The following is an 18,210-nucleotide window of genomic DNA, read 5'->3' on the forward strand; positions in this document are numbered from 1 at the left end:
GTGTGCTAATTTTCACTCCTTTGTTTGTTTGTTTGTTTGTCTGTTGTTTTTCAAGACAGGGTTTCTGGGTGTAACTGTCCTGACTGATCTGGAACTCACTTTGTAGACCAGGCTGGTATTGAACTCACAGAGAGCTGCCTGCCTTCTGAGTGCTGGGATTAAACGCATGGGCTACCAACACCTGGCTGAATGTGCTACTTTTAAAGACACCTAAAAACTCAGAACTCACAATAGAAAGTGAAATGGGACTAGCCTCCCGTCATCTTATGGGTTGGAGGTTTATAATGAATACAGTTCAGTAAAGTAATAACCAACTCTGGCCCTGTGAACTGCTACTGGAGGTCTGGTCTTTGCTACACTTCCATTAGTGAGTGATGCCTATGGGAGAGCTCAGATTTGGCGGTAATTCAAACATCACAAGATTTTAAACAAAATGTTGATATCTCAAAAAAAAATAAATGATAAAGCAAACAGTATGACTTATAACTGTATATACACTACTAACCCTAGCCTGCTTATTTTATTCAGCTGAAAGCATTTACCATAATGTCCTAAGATACTGAAGATACCAATTTTGGTGAGCATATTTTTTTTCTGTAAAATATAAATAAAATCACATCTAGTTTTACCCTAAAAACATAAAAATAGGATATTCACGAAAAAACTGTAGTGCTTAGGATTCAAGATTACCAAGGTGAACTCCTGACCTATAATAGTCTCTTTTTCTTTTGTGGTTGTTGGTGGGTAAAATTTGATATGTTCTCACTCTTTAAAGCCTGTAGACAGCAGGATATTCACCACAGTGGGATTATAGTAATAATGAAAATCAAAACACTGTGACACACAGATGCCCATCAAAATAATAGTTAAGTAAGTATGATGTAATCATGTAACAGAAGTCTATAAAAACAAAAGAAATTTGATATATTTCTAGGCGGTAACACAATAACCTATAATCATGTTTCTTAAAGAAGAATTTTGTTGGTAGGTTTTCCTAGAAATTAGTGAAGAAAAAGTAATGTATATTTACACATATAAATATATACACACTAACAAAAAGAAAATATACATGTTCAAATACTTGTCAAGATATGACATGAGTAATCCCAAACTTGCTCCACGGAATGCTGACATATCACTTTTTATTTCATTTGATTCTATGTTGATTTGATAATGGATGCACTGTATGTATCTGGGTATAAAGAAAGTGATTGATTTACCTACGTATTAAAGTATTTCTATGCAAAAGGTCGGTGGCATGTTTCCTCCTCCGTCTCAGTCATCTGCAACCATCTACACTGACTATGTGGACCTTTGCAGAGAAGATGCATCTCGGTTTTCCAAGTGGAAAATAAGAGCGTTCTCAGGAGAGGGGAGGTCCTAGGAAAGAGGGTGTCTTAGAGTGCACTGCTTTAAAACTCGGTCAGCAAGCGTCATCGAGTCATATGCTTGGAGTGAGTAGCTTCTGTGAGCAACTGATTCCCCAGGACCAAAAACAAGAAGAAAAGGCAGTCGATCACTGATAACACGATCACTCATCTATATGTGCCCACTTGGTAAGCATAATAGGGGTACAGCAGTGCCTCAGAGTAATTCTTACAATCAGAGTTTGAAGGACAAGCTCAACCTGTTTTCAGTTACTACCTCCATATATCTTGGAAATTAAAACCATCATGTAATTTACTGAGAACAGTCACTTCGTTAAACAAAGGTGCTCTAACTATTAGCTTTATATCATAGCCTCTTGAAACATATATATATATATATATATATATATATATATATATATATAATTATAAATTTAAAACTCAGAATTGACTTGTATCTGAAAACTTTACAGATGAGCCCTTCCCACAAAACTCTTTGCATTTAGCACAGAATGACACCTTGCCTTGACAATGTCTGCCATGCTGACTAGCTCTTCTTGTCCCATACCCTTTCAGGACACTCTGATTTCAGGAAATACTGCACTGTTGTCTCTTTCTAAAGACCAGGACTTCTCTATGGAATCAGTTCCTGGCTCATAAGGCATAGCTCAGATTCTAGTAAAATCCTGTACACAAAGCAGTCCTGAGCCTATAGCTAGCAAACATGGAGCCAAAGGTCAAACTGTTCAACTAATAGGAAGCCATAAAAAGTAGGCAGTGCATTTCTGTCCCCAGTTGTTGCTCATGGCAACCATTGGTAGAACTTGGGCCTGGCCGTTCAGGCAATTGGCCCTTAAAAAAGTTTTACATTCTTGGCCAGAATTTAAACAGGAAAAAAATATTTCTATAAAAATGCTCTCGTCATCCCTTTTTATAATAGCCCCAACTGGGAACAACTTAAATTTCAGAAAAGATTTTTCTATTGAATACTAATAAGCAATAACAAGAAATATTTATCAGCATCGTAGACACATATAAAAGAAGCCATTGTTTGCCTCTTTTAAAATCAGTTTTACTTCTTAACATGGGCTTACAGCAAACTGTCCATTATTTTGAATATGAGTTCTTAGTGGAATATACTTATTAACAATATTATTTTTTAAAAGAACGTAATGAATAATATCACACAGAACTACCACATGTGGACTAAATCTCCAGTAGACGTGTTTGCTAGGGTCAGTTATGAACATGCGTACCATACATCCATCAGCCACACATCTCTGCATGTGAAGAGAGGGGGAGGCTTCACTACGTTCTTGTAGATCGACTTTAACAGTCTGAATATAAGATTTGCGGTTTACAATACTGGATAGGCTGAAAAGTAAGTCCCCTCATCCCGTTTTTCACTTGCCCGTGTTCTAGCAAACTCACGTCTCTCTTGTTTTATGCTTTACATCTTGAAACTTTTCAATAAAGCATAGGCAAGGGCTATTTGCTTTCTGATGGCAGCCTCAGTTATTGATTAATCCTGTATCTTCTTAATTTTATTTGCCAGTCTAAATCCCTTCTTCCGTGTCTGCTTCTAGACTTCCTCTTCTGTTCCACCAACTTGAGATAACATCTACTGCTTAAGTCCCACCTAGACACTGTAGCTGGAAGCCATGGGTTTGAATGTAGTGCTACAGTGAGATGTTTAGTTTTCTGAACTTGCTCATATGATGAGGTGTTTAGAGGATTCATCCACATAGTAGACAAAAGAACTCAGAAACATGATCTCGACAACACTCAACATCTATCAGTGACCACTGTCCTAAAGACAGACTGCTGGTGCTCTTAGTGGTTTTTATTGGTTTTCTATCAGACTGACAGACTCACCAGGACAGACCCAACATCTGCAATTACGAAGCTTTCCCAGGCTAATACCATGAGCTTTCCTGTATATCCCAAGCTCATTTGTGGTTTCTCCCGTTCCAAAGTTTTGGGGCCCACTTTTCTTCATGCACCAGTCCTAGATGGTTTGTTCATGTATCAAAAGGATTCACATTCTTCTCTCCCTACTTGATCTTTCTCATAAAGTTCACTATCATCTCATCCTAACTCCCATAATCTCTAATTGCTAGGTTCCAGCTTCCTTCACCCATCTTTATATATCTCTTACCTGAAACACTAAATGGAAAATCGCAACTACAGCCAGCCCCTAAAATTAAAAAAAAAAAAAAAAAAAAAAAGCACAGTTATTTTTTGGGTTCTTTTGTTTGATTGTTTGCTTGTTCTTTTGTGTGTGTGTGTGTGTGTGTGTGTGTGTGTGTGTTTTGCGTTTTCCTTAAAAAGGGTTGGAACTCAATGGTACTTAAAAAAAAGGCTCCCTCATCTTTAAGGCCATGTTCTTCAGAGAAGTAGTGTCCGGATGAAGTATTGTTATGGAGGTGAGGTCTGTTTGTAGGAAAACATCTAGGAAATCGGACCCTTCAATGAGACTTTATTCTCATGTCCTTCATCTGAGGTTTTGTTTCACACACATTAAAGTGTTACTGGAAAGTGTAGGTCCTTGAAAGTTCAGGGGGAAAGAGTTCATAAGATCTAAGGCACAGTTAAGACAAAGCCATAGCCAGAGGCCTGGTTTCCTGAGAAGGAAGCAGTCCCCCCCATTCATCTGTCATGCTTCTAAAAGGATATTAAAGCCATCCCTGGGCTTCTGTGTTTACAGCCAGTCATGTGTCTTTCTCACAATCCCCATCTGTGCCAGGGAGTCACATGATCAGGGCGACACCCATGCTCCTCCTGAGCTCCTGTTAACGTCAATCGAGTGATCAATGAGAGTATTGGTTACAAAGACAGAAAGAAACAACGAGCCCCTTGTAGGAGACACCATCACTCAGTCCCTGCCTTCTTCTTGTCCATACCTTTGGTCACGATTCTTTGGAGACAGTGAATGAATTTTAAATGAAACACACGTTAACCTTTAAGGTTTTTTTTTTCTGATAGAAGAGATTTGTTTCTAAATAAATATACAGATGTGGCTGATAACGTTGTGCACATCTGTAGTCAAAGCTGCACAGGAAGATGACGAGAAAGATCGTTTGAGTCCATGAGTTCAGGACTTGGGCAATGAAGCATTATTATGAAGCAATGTCTCATTATTATTATTATTATTATTATTATTATTATTATTATTATTATTAATACATGGATGTAGTTTGAGAACTCATAAAGTTTCCCTTTACCCAACATAAAGTCTTTTTTCTTCTGCCATTTCTTTTTCATATGTCTGGAAAAGCTGAGGAAATACACAGTCACACACACACATACCACACAATAGATATTTAGGTATTTGGGTAGTGTTGGTTTTATGGGCAATCCAACACCCTTCAGAGACAAATGTCTAATTTAATACTGGCCTTGAGCTAACAGATCTTGAGAGATGCTTATAGCCTTGGGAAATGTTATTTAAATAAGCAATGTGGTTACCAGCAGAACGAAAGGCTCCATTCTGGATGCTGAGAGTAATTCCCTTGGTTCCCAAAACCAAGTACAAACAAGAGGCTTGATGACCCTGGGGACTATTAGCAGATGAAGCCTTTCATCTCCAAATTACCTGCTTTCTGTTAGCAGGGCTTTGAGCTGGGAGAACCCTAGAGCTTATTTCCCATTCCTTAGTAGCATAGCCTTCCATCCAGTTGTCAGACTGCCTTAGGGTTTCTATTGCTACATGCAAACACCATAACCAAAAAGTGAGTTGGGGAGGAAAGGGTTTATTCAGCTTACACTTCCGTATTGCTGTTCATTATTGAAGGAAGTAAGGGAGGAACTCGAACAGGGCAGAATCCTAGATGCAAGAGCTGAGCTGATGTGTAGGCCATGGAGGGCTGCTGCTTACTGGCTTGCTTCCCATGGTTCATTCATCCTGCTTTCTTATAGAACCGAGGACCACCAGCCCAAGGATGGCACCATCCACCATGAGCTGGGCCCTCTCCCATCGATCACTAGTTGAGAAAATGCCTTACAGCTGCATCTCATGGAGGAATTTCCTCAACTGAGGCTCCTTCCGCTCTGATGATGCTAGCTGGTGTCAATTTGACACATAAAACCAGCCAGTACGCAGACCATCCAGGTAGACATGGCCACTGTCACTCTGAAGATGAGGAAAACAGAACCAGCGGAAGCAGAGTTTTATCATTGGATACATTTATCAGTTGGAGTGGAGGTTGTTTATGACTCTTCTGCTTAGTTTTGGGATGCCTTCCCTCCTACTGGGTTGCCTTGTCCAGTCTTGATATGAGAGTATGTGGCTAGTCTTTTTGTAACTTATGCTGTGTTTGGTTGCTAGCCCTGTGGGGCCTGCACTTTTCTGAAGGGAAACAGAGAGAGTGAAACTGGGGAGGGTTGAAGTCGGGGAGGGAATGGGAGGAGTGGAGGGAGGGGAAGCTACAGTCAGGTTGTAATATGTGTGAGAATAATAATAATAATAAAACAAAACAATAACCCACCTCATCATGCCCGTGGTTGGCCAGGAATGAGTGTGGTGGATGAACCTGTATAAAGCCAGAAGGAAGAAGCCAGGCTGATGGCAGCTGGAGTGCACAGAGGAGAGAATGTATTGTCTGTTCTACATGACTATGGTGTTGTCTTGGGAAAAGACTGGAGAGTGAGAAGTTGAGTCATCACTTATTCCTAAGAGAGAGAGTCTGAAGGTGCCTTGGGAGAAGGGACTGGAGGGATCATTAACACTCAGAAAGAAAATGGTGAGATATCAGTCCCTGGAACCTCGGGGACATGGAGGGGAAGCCTAAGATCCAGCTGCAGAGTGAGCCAGCAGCCCAGAGGCGCTTGATTCTGGGATGGGACTGGAAGTCAGAAGCACAGTGGAGCACAGCTGAAAGAGGACAGAGTTACACCCCGAGATAACCAGACCTTCTCTGTTGGGATTCTGTCAGGAGATTTCCACTTCGTATCACAAAAATAGCATCATCTGATTCCTCCCCAGCTGGGTGATGGTTGTCAAGGAAACCCTAGAAGATTGACAAGCGAGGGCATGATGCTTCAGTTAGGGCCTTGAGAGAAAAAAAGCCTAAGTGTTCAAACACAAACACGTGCACAGGCACACAATTCGGTTGTTGATCTTCTCCCTGTAGGGCCTGCTTAGCTGTCTCTCCACACAGTATGTGAGTACGCACAGGGAGCCATAGCCCTGCTTGCAGAAGGCAAGCTCCATCATGCACTAAATCTTCAGATAGACACCCCTGCCCCTCCATAACTACAGATTACTCAAATTGCCATGACCAGCCTGGAAATCCAAATGGAAAAACTTCTCTTTTGTGATGGTTTGCAAATGTAGCCGGTTGTCTCCAGAAGACCTGGTTTGTTCCAGACCTAGTTTAGGGGTTGGGAGAACTCTGAAGTTTATAGCTCATCCTTTTTTAGCACAGTTGTTCTCTCCAGTCCTGGGGCCAGCCAAGTATGCACGATCTCTGTCTGTCTGAAGATCCAAGATTGTTGCAATGGAAGTGCCTGGTAGAGAATAATTTGGGTCCCAAAGCTCTTAGTGTAGAGAACAGAATGGCAAATGAAGGTCACACGTATTCCTTAGGGGAACTGGCAGTGATCTCTGCCATTCTTCAGTTTTCTGTTGGATCGTCCATTTAAGTCACTTTTGGATTAGATTTCTTCCTTCCTGGGAGACCAGCAGTATCATCTGTGGAAAAAAGGATCTAGAAGACATAACTGGCACATCCAGTTCCTGTCACAGCCCAATGAGGGTAAGAAGGGTTGTTTTGGTTTTCTGTTAGTTTTTAAGTAAGGTATGGTAGCTTTGTACGGAATACAAGCCATGATCCCACACAAGTGAGGAGAAGTGTAGGCCAGTTTGTTTGTGACACTATTTGCAGAACACTGATGGATGCATTTTTTGATTTTCATTCTCTTGCCCACAGTAGACTGATCACGCTATAGAACTGCATTTTTCTCTATAATCAGCATCCCTCCATTCTTCCTAAATTCTGTGGAGATTCCGTATCACTGTTCAGGTGCAGACCGGTCTCAGAGTCAAGTCCAAAGTCACCTGAAATGTCTAGGCTTCTAAAGAAAAGTTCCTGTTTGCTTTCCCCTCTGGCTCTCTATCATCAGGAGCTGAGTAAAGTTTCCAGAACCCTCCTTTGGACTTCCTTTCCCACCTCTACACATCCTTATAGCATAAGCAATAATAATAACAACAATTTAAAAGGCAATAGGACTGAATTAAATACAGAATTTCCATGTGTCAGATGGGGGGTGTGTGTCTATAGCCTGCGTTAATTAGCATGGGAGAGTGTATACCTGTCTATAAAACAAGTTCCTGTGGTCATAACTATTATTATCATTAGTAATATCAGATCAACAATATAAAAAGGAGGAGGAAATATGAAAGAGTTGGGGATGCTGTAAATAACACAGATTTACATATTGATAGTCATTACTTTTAGCACTTCTAGTCCACTAGTTCTGAGACTCTTTTTTTTTTTTTTGTAATGTATGTGGGTGTTTTGCCTGCATGTACATCTGTGCACTGGGTGTGTACAGCACCCACAAAGGCCAGAAGAGGGTGTCAGATTCAGGAACTGGAGGTACAGAATGTTGTGAGCTGCCATGTCTGTGCTGGGAATTGAACCTGCGCCCCTAGGAGAGTAGACTCTTAACTGCTGAGTCATCTTTCCAGCCCACAGTTCTGCAACATTATAACAATGGCACTGCGACAGAATAGAACTAGAAACGACTTTTCAAATTGCAATAAGAAATTTTAAAGTCTTTGAAGTCATTAAATAGGGAAGAGGGAGTTTTAAAAATTGTTTAATGTTCTTTTTTTCTATTGATTCCTCAGTTTTTCCTTCTGAAAGTTTGTTATCTTATTCCTTTCCCAAACTTTGTGCTTACTTACTTAATTTTTTTTTTTTTGCCATATCTTTTTGGCTAGTAGAAGCAATCCCGGGTACATAGTTCATCGAATATCATCTTTCATCATAAGATACGAGTTTGATATTTACTATCCTTCGGTATTTAAGTTTTCATTAGATATCTGATAGTGATTCAAATGATAAGTGATTCAATTGATCATTATACCGTTATTGATTTCTCATTTTGGTTCCTTTTGTTCAGATAATATGGCTGGTCTAGCTGTTGTTGCATAACTACTTCAATACAGTGGCATAAAGCACTATCGTTTATTACTCTTTTCCTTAAGGGGCGTTGACACGACACAGCCGGCCACTCTTTCCTTAGGGTCCATTAATTCAGGGTTCTCTAGAGAGACAAAACTGACAGGATGGGTGGTAGCCTAATTTTTTCTTTAGTGTATAATCTTGATGATTCTTCTAGATAGATATCTTTTGGTGTAGCTCTAGTAAATGTATAGCTAGATTTTAATCTTTATCATTACTGGAAATTCAGATATCTGGGGGATTCAGTTATAAAATATAGTTGATCTTTCAAATTGATTGCATTAATTTATCTATTGATTTATCTATTGTTGCCTTTCCTATATTCACTTTATTCACCCATCAAAATGATGTCAGAAAGTAACAGGGAAGTTGCTTTTTGTTCAGCGTCAGAATACACACACACACACACACACACACACACACAAATGGGGCACGATCTCGTTCTTTCTCTACTGGGCAATTCTCAAATGTCAGTCTTTCACAGTTCTTGAGTCCTGTTACCAGATCCCCTTTTGAAAATGGTTAATTTGCTGCCTTGCAGTTTCCCAAAATACAGCTTAATCCTGCTTTAATTCAACTGCACCAGTAAGAGATAATTAAGGGAGTTAGTTCCGCATGAAGAGTCAGGCTGTGGGCCTGTTGTAGCCCGACTCTCCCGTAGACTACTAACATAAGTTAATGACCCAGAGCTGCGGAGGGTTTCCAGCACTGTGAGGGCCAACATGTCACAGGGATCAGCGAAGGCCGTACTGCTCAGTGTCTTTCATGACACTGCCCCACCTATAGCCAACCTATGAGGAGAGAGGCCAGCATATTATAATTCAAGTGAATATAAAAACACCTTCACAGCAGAAACAAACGAAAGAGAGTTCGACTTCGGACTTTTAGAATTTTGGTGGGCAGTTTTATTTTGTAGATGGTCCAGAGGACACTTGAATGTTGATTTTAAAAGTGAACATTTAGAGGCAAACCTATAAATGATTCTCCACGTAAGGCGATAAGTGATAAATTATTAGCATTAATTGTAATTATTAGCATTATGTTTGGTTAATGGAAACACCCGTGTTCTAGGACTCATTTATTATGAGGTGTATATGCACATATACATTCTCTTAGCACTTATGGAAAATTTGAAAATCAGAAAGTTTCTCAAAAATCACTTGACACAAGCTGGAGTTATCACAGAGAAAGGAGCCTCAGTTGAGGAAATGCCTCCATGAGACCCAGCTGTAAGGCATTTTCTCAACTAGTGATCAATGGGAGAGGACCCATTGTGAGTAGTGCTGTTCCTGGCTGGTGGTCCTGGGTTCCATAAGAAAGCAAGCTGAGCAAGTCAAGGGAAGCAAGCCAGTAAGCAGCATCCCTCCATGGCCTCTGCATCAGCTCCTGATCACAAGTTCTTGCCCTGTGTGAGTTCCAGTCCTGACTTCCTTTGGTGATGAACAGCAATACGGAAGTGTAAGCTGAATAAACCCTTTCTTCCCAAGTTTCTTCTTGGTCCTGATGTTTGTGCGGGAATAGAAACCCTGACTAAGGCAGGGAGGAAGTTGAGAAACCACATCTCCAGGTACAAATTGGAAGCAGAGAAAGTGACTGGAACTGAGCCTCCCAGTCTTCAAACCCCATCTCCCACAGTGCCATCGACTAGGACCAAGATTGCAGATGTCCGAGCCTATGTGGATGAGAGGGCATTTCTTTTTCAAACAGCCACAGCAGCTAAATGCAAGAAAAATTAACGGAGCCTGGTGCCAAAGGCTTATAATCCCAGCTATATCCTCAATATATGTGCAGTGTATTTGTATGGCTGGTTTAAAACTATGAACACAGGCATCATAAGCTAAGCACAAAGGGACAAATGTTCTATTATTCACTCTATCATTTATATGAAGTATGAGGAAGATCAAATTCAGCAAAAGGTCATTGGAATGGCTCCTGTCAGAGGGTAGGTAAAGAGAATTGGGAGTCGGTGTTGAATAGGAACAGAATTTCAGTTTGAGCAGGGGAAAAATTCTGAAGACAGAAAGTGGTTCTGGCCACGTGACACCAAACCCAGGCTTATAGCAATGAACTCTCCACTTAGAGGAGGTTATGCTGGCAATTTTTGTTATGTAAATAATCAAAGAAATGTAAAGAATGGAAAGCATCTCTTTTTGCTTCTCAGTACCTTACCAATAGCTATTGAAATTATCATGCAGGAAATGCTGAGAGAGAGGGAGAGGGAGAGGGAGAGGGAAAGGAGAGGAGAAGAGAGGAGAGGAAAAGAGGAGAGGAGAGGAGAGGAGAGGAGAGGAGAGGAGAGGAGAGAAGAGAAGAGAAGAGAAGAGAAGAGAAGAGAAGAGAAGAGAAGAGAGTGAAGGAGGGAGAGAGAGCGCTTTCTGGAAGACAATATAGAAAACCAGATGATACTAGATAGGTAGATAGGTAAGTAGTAGACAACAATAGGTAGGTAAATGATATAAGTAAATAGATAGATAGATAGATAGATAGAAGACAGAAAAACAGATAGACAGAAAGACAGACAGATAAGTAGATGATAGATAGAAAGACAGATAGACAGAAAGACAGATAGATGATAGATAGACAGATAGGCAGAAAGACAGATAGACAGACAGACAGAGATAATAGAGATCAAATGCCCCAGTGTCATTTGCTCTCATGAGTCAAAGTAAATGAATTCACCTATAAAATTATTATCTTTGCTTCTTAATTAAATTTGTCTTATTTAAGAATGCCTATTCAAGGGGTTGGGGATTTAGCTCAGTGGTAGAGTGCTTGCCTAGCAAACGCAAGGCCCTGGGTTCGGTCCCCAGCTCTGAAAAAAAAAGAAAAAAAAAAAAAAGAATGCCTATTCAAGATAATGGTGAAAAACTTACAAGCTCAGCCTTGTTTAACTGCTTGCTATGCCCCTAAGATGGATATAAGGCAAGTACAATGGAGCATACTCATCTGCTACGTGAAGTGAATTAAAATGTTACACAGCAGGCCCCGGGGGTGTAGCTCAGTTGTTCTTAGCATATGTACAACAGGCGGGCATCTGATCCACCGCAGTGCCTAAGGCCTGCATGGAGGCTCCTGCCCGTCACCTCCTTACTTCCAACAGGGAGGCAGGGAGGTAAGAAGTCCAAAGTCATCCTTTGCTATGCACTGAGTTCAAGGGCAGCCGGAGCTGCAGAAGAGCCAGTCTTAATAAAAAAAAAAACAAAACCCATATTTGCATAGTGAAACAAAATTATGTCAATTTTGTGTGTCTGGGATCCTGGCGTGTAGATGGAACAGACTTATAACACGTATCAATAATCTTACGTTGCTTAATCATCAAGCTTCAGTTTTTCATGTACTCGAGTCCATATTCTTAACTCTCCGAAATGAACGTTTTAATGTGTATTAAATGACAAAGATAAAATACCACTTGCTTCTAAAATAGCATAGCCCATCCCCAGCAATTAAAGAATCGTGTGTGACAAGGCCAAAAAGAATTAAAATCAGAGGATCCTAATAGAATAGACAACGAAGCCTGCGGTTAACTTGGTTAATTCAGTGGGAGAGCAGCCTCGTGGCTCACATGGAGTACCAAAAAAAAAAAAAAAAAAAAAAAAAAGATTGCAGTTTTTGTTTGCCTCTTTCTTGATTTTTGTGTTGCCAGAGGCCACATGAAAGAACCACATCTTGGCAAAGATCAAGTGAAATTGGGGTGTGGCAGAGGCGTGGGCTTGAGCGTCCCTGTTGGGTTCTCGTCTCTGCCATTTCTAGCGGTGAGGCCTTAGGCTAAGCCTCAGCTGAGCCTTTGGATAAACTAGACTTTCAAATAAAGTCTACTGTAAATATGCTAAGTATCCTAGGAAAGCCGCTCACTGACCTATTCAATCTGGATCAAGAATTCAGACCTTCCCCAGAGTGAGCATCCAGTTCCACTCAGGAGGGCGGATCAGGAGGGCGCCCAGGTTCAGGCGCCATCTTGCTCGATGCAGTGAGACCATGCTCTTTTCCCCTTTGTTTCACAAGAATGGAAGGCTAAAGACACAGCTCAAGAGGGTGTTGGTCTGGCTTGTGCGGGTTTAGTTTCTACTCTCTCCTTAGTCTCTACTCTCTCCATGACAAAAGAGCAGAGAACAAAAAGACAGAACAAAGAATTCCACTGATCTCTGTAAGTTTGTCTGTCTGTACTTCACTCCCAAGAAACTTCTCCTACAGATCCCCATTTGACAGCCACCTCGGTTTCACCTTACCTTTTCCTGACTTTAATAAATACATGTTTGGGTGACAGATGTCACATCCTAGGCTGGTTCATACTTTGGTTTAAGTGGTTTGATCCAAAAAAGCATATTTCTATCGTTTGTGGAAGAACAGAGTCTCTCTGTACCTTTCACTGATAATGTAAAGATGTTTCCAGAAGAATAAATTGACCTTTCCCCTATTCTGAATGTGAATTGTCCAAAGGTTGTAGTAACAGATCTAGCTGAACAGGTCAGCTACTCCCAGTAAACCTTTAAAAGCATAAACCTTTTAGCTCTTTTGTTCTGAAAGTGTCTTAAGAAGCAAAATATCAGTTAGGGAAAGGAGGAAGATCCCAAACTTGGGTCCATAAAGCTAAAAAATAAACAAATATTTCAGGACAGCCATTGGGTTTCCAATTGAATTATGCCCCTTAATTGAAACCGCTAACATAATTTTCAATATTTTTCCCTTTGTCATATTTCCTTTGAGCATTACAAATCAAAATCATTCTCCAGTCATTTCACAATGTTCCATTGAGCACAAATTACATTACAACATTTTCCAAGCACAGAAGAGTCCACTGGTCCTAAGGGAGGCAAAGAAATTTCCAGAGATTATTTGGTTTCTATCACTAGGCCAGAGGTTTAAACCAATTGCCCCAGGGATAAATGAAGCCCAAAGTTGAAATTGTTGGAGATGGCTTTAGATTTTTTTTTTTAATTACTTTCTAGCATCTAAAGAGTGGAAGTTTTGACACAAACATACCTAAATGGGACTGGTGGTGTCGCTCAGTGGTAGAGAGCTTGCCTGGCATGAAGAAGCAGTTTGTTTGCTTATCGGCATAGTGAAGAAAACAAAGGAAATGAAGGGGGAAAGAGGACGGAGCTTTTTTACCCAGTGCACTGAGGTTGTTCTGTTAGCACATGCCAAACAGCAAGGACTGGACCGGCAGCCCTCCTCTCTCTGCCCTCCCCCTGCCTTCTCTTTTCTTACGATTCATTTTTGCAGTGATTGGCGTTAAATCTCCAGGAGCTGGATTTACGGGTGGTTATGACCTGCCAGACATGAGTGCTGGGAACCCAATTCAGGCTCTCCACAAGAGCAGCATGTGCTCTTTTTTTTTTTTTTTTTTTCTTTTTTTCGGAGCTGGGGACCGAACCCAGGGCCTTGCGCTTGCTAGGCAAGCGCTCTACCACTGAGCTAAATCCCCAACCCCTAGCATGTGCTCTTAAAGGCCGAGATGTCTGTCTAGCCCCTGGCAGCTCTCCTCTCAGAGGACCCTCCGGGCAACAGAGTTTGTGCTATCCCACCGAGGGTCACCTCACTCACTCACGTCACGCACTTGAGACTTTCAGATTGTGTTTCGTTTCTATCAAGTGGTGGTGGGATGAAACCCAAGAGGGTGTCCTTGGACAACATCAGTCATGCCTAATTTCAATCCTTAAGAGAAAGCAGGAACCCATAATATCATAAAGGATAGCTCTCTTAGTCTGCTGTGTCAATGCAGGAGCTAGCTGTGAGGTGTTTCTTTCTTTAGTAATCCCACAGTCCAGGAAACAAACCTACATAGAGATTGCTGGTTGCCGCTGTGAATAGCCTCCGAGCATCTGATACTTGCCTCAGAGGTGAGCAGGACAGGCCGTTATAAAAAAGGCTTAATATTTTAAAACTTTGTAACTAGGATTCAATCATTTAATGATGACAGTCTACCTTGACAAAACCTCATCTGTGGAGGAATCCTTTTTCCTTTGCGCCTGTGGTGTGTGTATATATGAGTTTGTGTGTACAGACGATGCTTGTATACCTGTCCAGAGGTCAGAGGTCAGTGGCAAGTGTCTTCCTCAGTTACTATCTCCCTTACTGGACTGAGAACTCACTGATTTGGTTAGACTGGTTATAGCCAGGGATTCTCCAGTCTCCCAATGCTGTGGTTACTAAAATGCTCCCCTTTTCTGGCTTCTGACCTGGATGTGGGGGCTCCAAAGCAGGTCTTCACACTTGCACAGAGTGATCTTGGCCCTTGAGCCATCGCCCCAGCTCCTGCAGGGGACATCTGTACTTAGGTATGAAAACCACTTTCAGTGACCATGACTGCTGCCTCGGGGAAAATGTCCTCCACCACACAGCAAAGCCTGCCTCTCAAGAGCCCACTGCTTAAGACCAAATCTCAGTTAATGCAGCTCAACAGACGAATTCAGTTTAAGGTCAGCTGCCCTAGACAGACAAATGAAGCCCATAGTGAGGAGTGGGATGCTAAGTGAACAGACACAGACTCTGAGCTGACTTGGGGATCCTCCTTCATCCGGTTAATAGCATTGTCTGTCCATACTCCTGATGGCTTTGCCAGCCCTCCCTTAACCCCACCTCTCAAGGGCTCCTCTTGTGCAGAAAAGGTTATAGTGGAGGCTTTGTTCTGCATTGCTTTTATTTTCTTCTAAATGGTTTAGATAGGACTTTCTTGTTCAAATTTGGTGTGCCATTTAATAAGACAGTGGGCTACCAAATCTACAGCTTCTTGGTCCAAGGATTCAGATTGCCACTGATGGAAAACATGGTGGGCCATGTGGGTTAGACCCATGATCCCAGTTACCTGAGAGATCCAGGCAGGAGAATCAGAAGTTCAAAGTCTGTTAAGGCTATCAAGTGAGTTCAAGGCCAGCCTAGGCAACTTAGCAAGAAGGTTATAAAGTGAGGGAGAGCCCATGAAATAGTTCAGTAGGTAAAGGCATTTGTTAACCTCAACACAAGCTACAGTCATCTGAGAAGAGAAAATGCCTCCATCAGACTGGCTAGCCCGTGAGGCATTTTTCTTGATTGGTGATTGCTGCAGGAGGGCTCAGACCACTGTGGGTAGTGGCACTACTGGGCAGGAATTCTTGGACTATGTAATAATGCAGGCTGAGCGAGCCATGGGCGAGCCAGTGCACACCATTCGCCCACAGCCTCTTTAGTTCCTGCTTCTATGTCCCTGCCTTCATTACCTTTCGTGATAGAGTGTAAGTTGTGAGATGAAATAAACACTTTCTTCCCCTTAGTTGGTTTTTTTGTCAGGGTTTCTATTGCAGCACCAGAGAAGCAAACCAAGACACCATGCAAGCCTGATGACTTGGATGTGATCCTTCAAACTCTTGGAAAAGTGGAGAGAGAGAATAAACAGAAAGCTGTTCTCGAACCTCCACACAGCACCATGTATATGTGTGTATCACACACGGCAATAATAGTGGTAGTAGTAATAGTAATAATAATAATTTTTAGATTAAAAGTAGGTGGTGGGGATAGGGATGTGGCTCAGTGGTAAAGCATGTGACTAGCTCTCTCCTAAATTCAATATCCAGTAATGCAAAAAGAAAATATCTGAAGAAAAAAAAATTGTGTCTGTACCGAACATAGGCCAATCTACATAGTGTTTGCATTGTGTTTCATATTCTAAATGTTATCAATACTGCAATAATTATTAAGAAGTATCTGGGAGAATGTGCATTAGTTTTATGCAAATCATATGTGATTTAGAATGAGGCTCTTGTGCATTCAGAGATGTGAGCACCAGAAGGGGGTGCTAATTGTGGATGTGTTCCCAGTTCCTCCAGCATCCACACTTTAGGGGACAACTCCATTTTTCTTGGGCTATCAAGGTCTTCACCCCTGGGTCCTCAAGACTCCCTCATTTCCATTCATCTCCTTGCTTCCCAACATTCTGTCACCTCCTGCCAGGCAGGGGCCATGTGCATCCTGCACTGCCTTTGGGTCTCCAGCATTTAACTGCAGGTAAATGCCCTGACAGCACAGATGTGCTGAATGGAGGCTGAATGTACCCTCCGAAGTAAGGAATTCTGGCATGGTAACTTAGGGTACCATTGTTATACGTGCAGAGAGGCTAGCACAGGACTATGGAGACAGTCCATCTTGAATTATAAAAGAGATATATTTTTCTATTTGTGTCTCGCCCTCCTTAAGAATAAACTCAACCCCAACTCCCCTATTGCCTATTGTGGACTCTTAACAGACTACACATTTTCCACCTATTTATTTTGCTTATTGTAATCGCCAACTCTAGAAGGACAGGATCCCTTTTGCTGGCTGTTGTATGTTCCAGCAGAGAAACCATTTTACCCATAGTAAATACTCTCTCGGTGCTGAATGACTGTGTTTCCATCAGTTAAGGTAACACCCATAATGCACCAACTTACTCATGAAAATTGATGTGGACTTTTGAACACCTTATCCTGATTATATTCTGTCGCGAGTTTCAAACCGGGACTTCTTAGGACACAAGGAGCCTCCAACTAAGCTGCCTGCGAATCGTTTGAGTCTTTGGGAAAAACATTATCACCACTAGAGATCATAAAAATATAGTCTGGGGCCAGTCCCTGAGCAATTCTAGAAGCTGTGACCACCCAAATATCAGTTAGAAATACAGTGGAGAGAGCTGCGCACGCGGTATTCTGACTCTCCCACGTGCTGGGGAAAAGTTCCAGAGCTGTGTTTAATCCCCACATGCCCTCTTTACCCTTGAGGGACTTTAGCGAGGAGAAACGGGTGCCCGAAAGACCAGGTACTTCTTTTCCCCATTTTCTGATCAAGAGATCTATCTTTACCTTCGCACTGCCCCTACCATCAGCCTAAGTTTCTGTGATGCCAACCGGAATGAGAGGTTGCGCGTACTCAAAACCACGTAGGAAAAAGACAGAAGGGAAATTGAGCGCGAGGCCCTGATCTCTTCACCAAGCTAACGCCTCCAAGCTTTTGCCTTTTCCCCAGAGGCCAGTAGTTGGCGACTTTTAGGCGCTTCCCGCCGCCGCAGAAGTGCAGACCCTGGGAAAACATTCCAGGAAAGGGAGAAGGAGGAGTGGGGCGGGACCTGGGCGGGGCCTGATGTACTGTGGGTGGAGTCAGAGCATAGCCCGAGGCCTCAGCGTGGGTCCCGCCCGTGGGGGCGGGCTCAGTAGGAAGGCGCGGCCCCTAGGGCGCGAGGAGAGCAGAGCACTGCAGCGTTTGGTTGGAGGGAGGTGCGCTCCCAGCCTGGGTCATGGCTGTGCGTCCTCGCTGTTGGAGCCGCGGCTCCCCAGCTCCGTGCCCCGCTCCCTAAGAGCGCTCCCTGCGAGGTAGCAATCAAAAACCCACGATTTTTGCCCGAGCTGGGTCGAGGGGTAAGGAAGCTGCGAACCAGGATGTGCTGACGACCGCGAGGGCTCGCGTCCCGGGTGCCACCGTGGGTCCCGACGTGGGATCCCGATTACTTCGGGCAGCTTCGACGTTCCCAGTGCGCTCCCGCCGCCCTGCGCCGCCCTTAATGTGTAGAGACGAGCCGGACACCATGATCCTAACACGTAAGATGGACTTGTGCCTTGTTGTTGGACTAGTCTGGCTGGGGTCAGCGGCTGAGGGGAACTTGTCACCCCGCGCTGCCAAGTCTGTGTTGTGATTGTGTGTTTTGACAC

General features: G+C 42.6%; 1 protein-coding gene across 7 annotated transcripts in view; it reads left to right on the forward strand.

The window, feature by feature from the left end:
- Dlc1 (DLC1 Rho GTPase activating protein) overlaps positions 1-18,210 on the forward strand; it is a 420,643-nt gene that overhangs the window by 359,350 nt on the left and 43,083 nt on the right. For 2 of the 7 annotated variants that reach the window (XM_063275674.1, XM_063275673.1), the window contains exon 6: positions 56-15,358. The exons of 4 other annotated variants lie outside the window; for them this stretch is intronic. In XM_063275674.1, the coding sequence (XP_063131744.1) occupies positions 56-87 (32 nt within the window). In that variant the 3' untranslated portion in view covers positions 88-15,358. Of the gene's footprint in view, positions 1-55; positions 15,359-17,773; positions 18,100-18,210 lie in introns of those variants that run through there. One more of the 7 variants, NM_001127446.1, reaches the window with a different exon arrangement.

The sequence above is a fragment of the Rattus norvegicus genome, chromosome 16 (assembly GCF_036323735.1).
Source record: "Rattus norvegicus strain BN/NHsdMcwi chromosome 16, GRCr8, whole genome shotgun sequence".
Taxonomy (NCBI): Eukaryota; Metazoa; Chordata; class Mammalia; order Rodentia; family Muridae; genus Rattus; species Rattus norvegicus.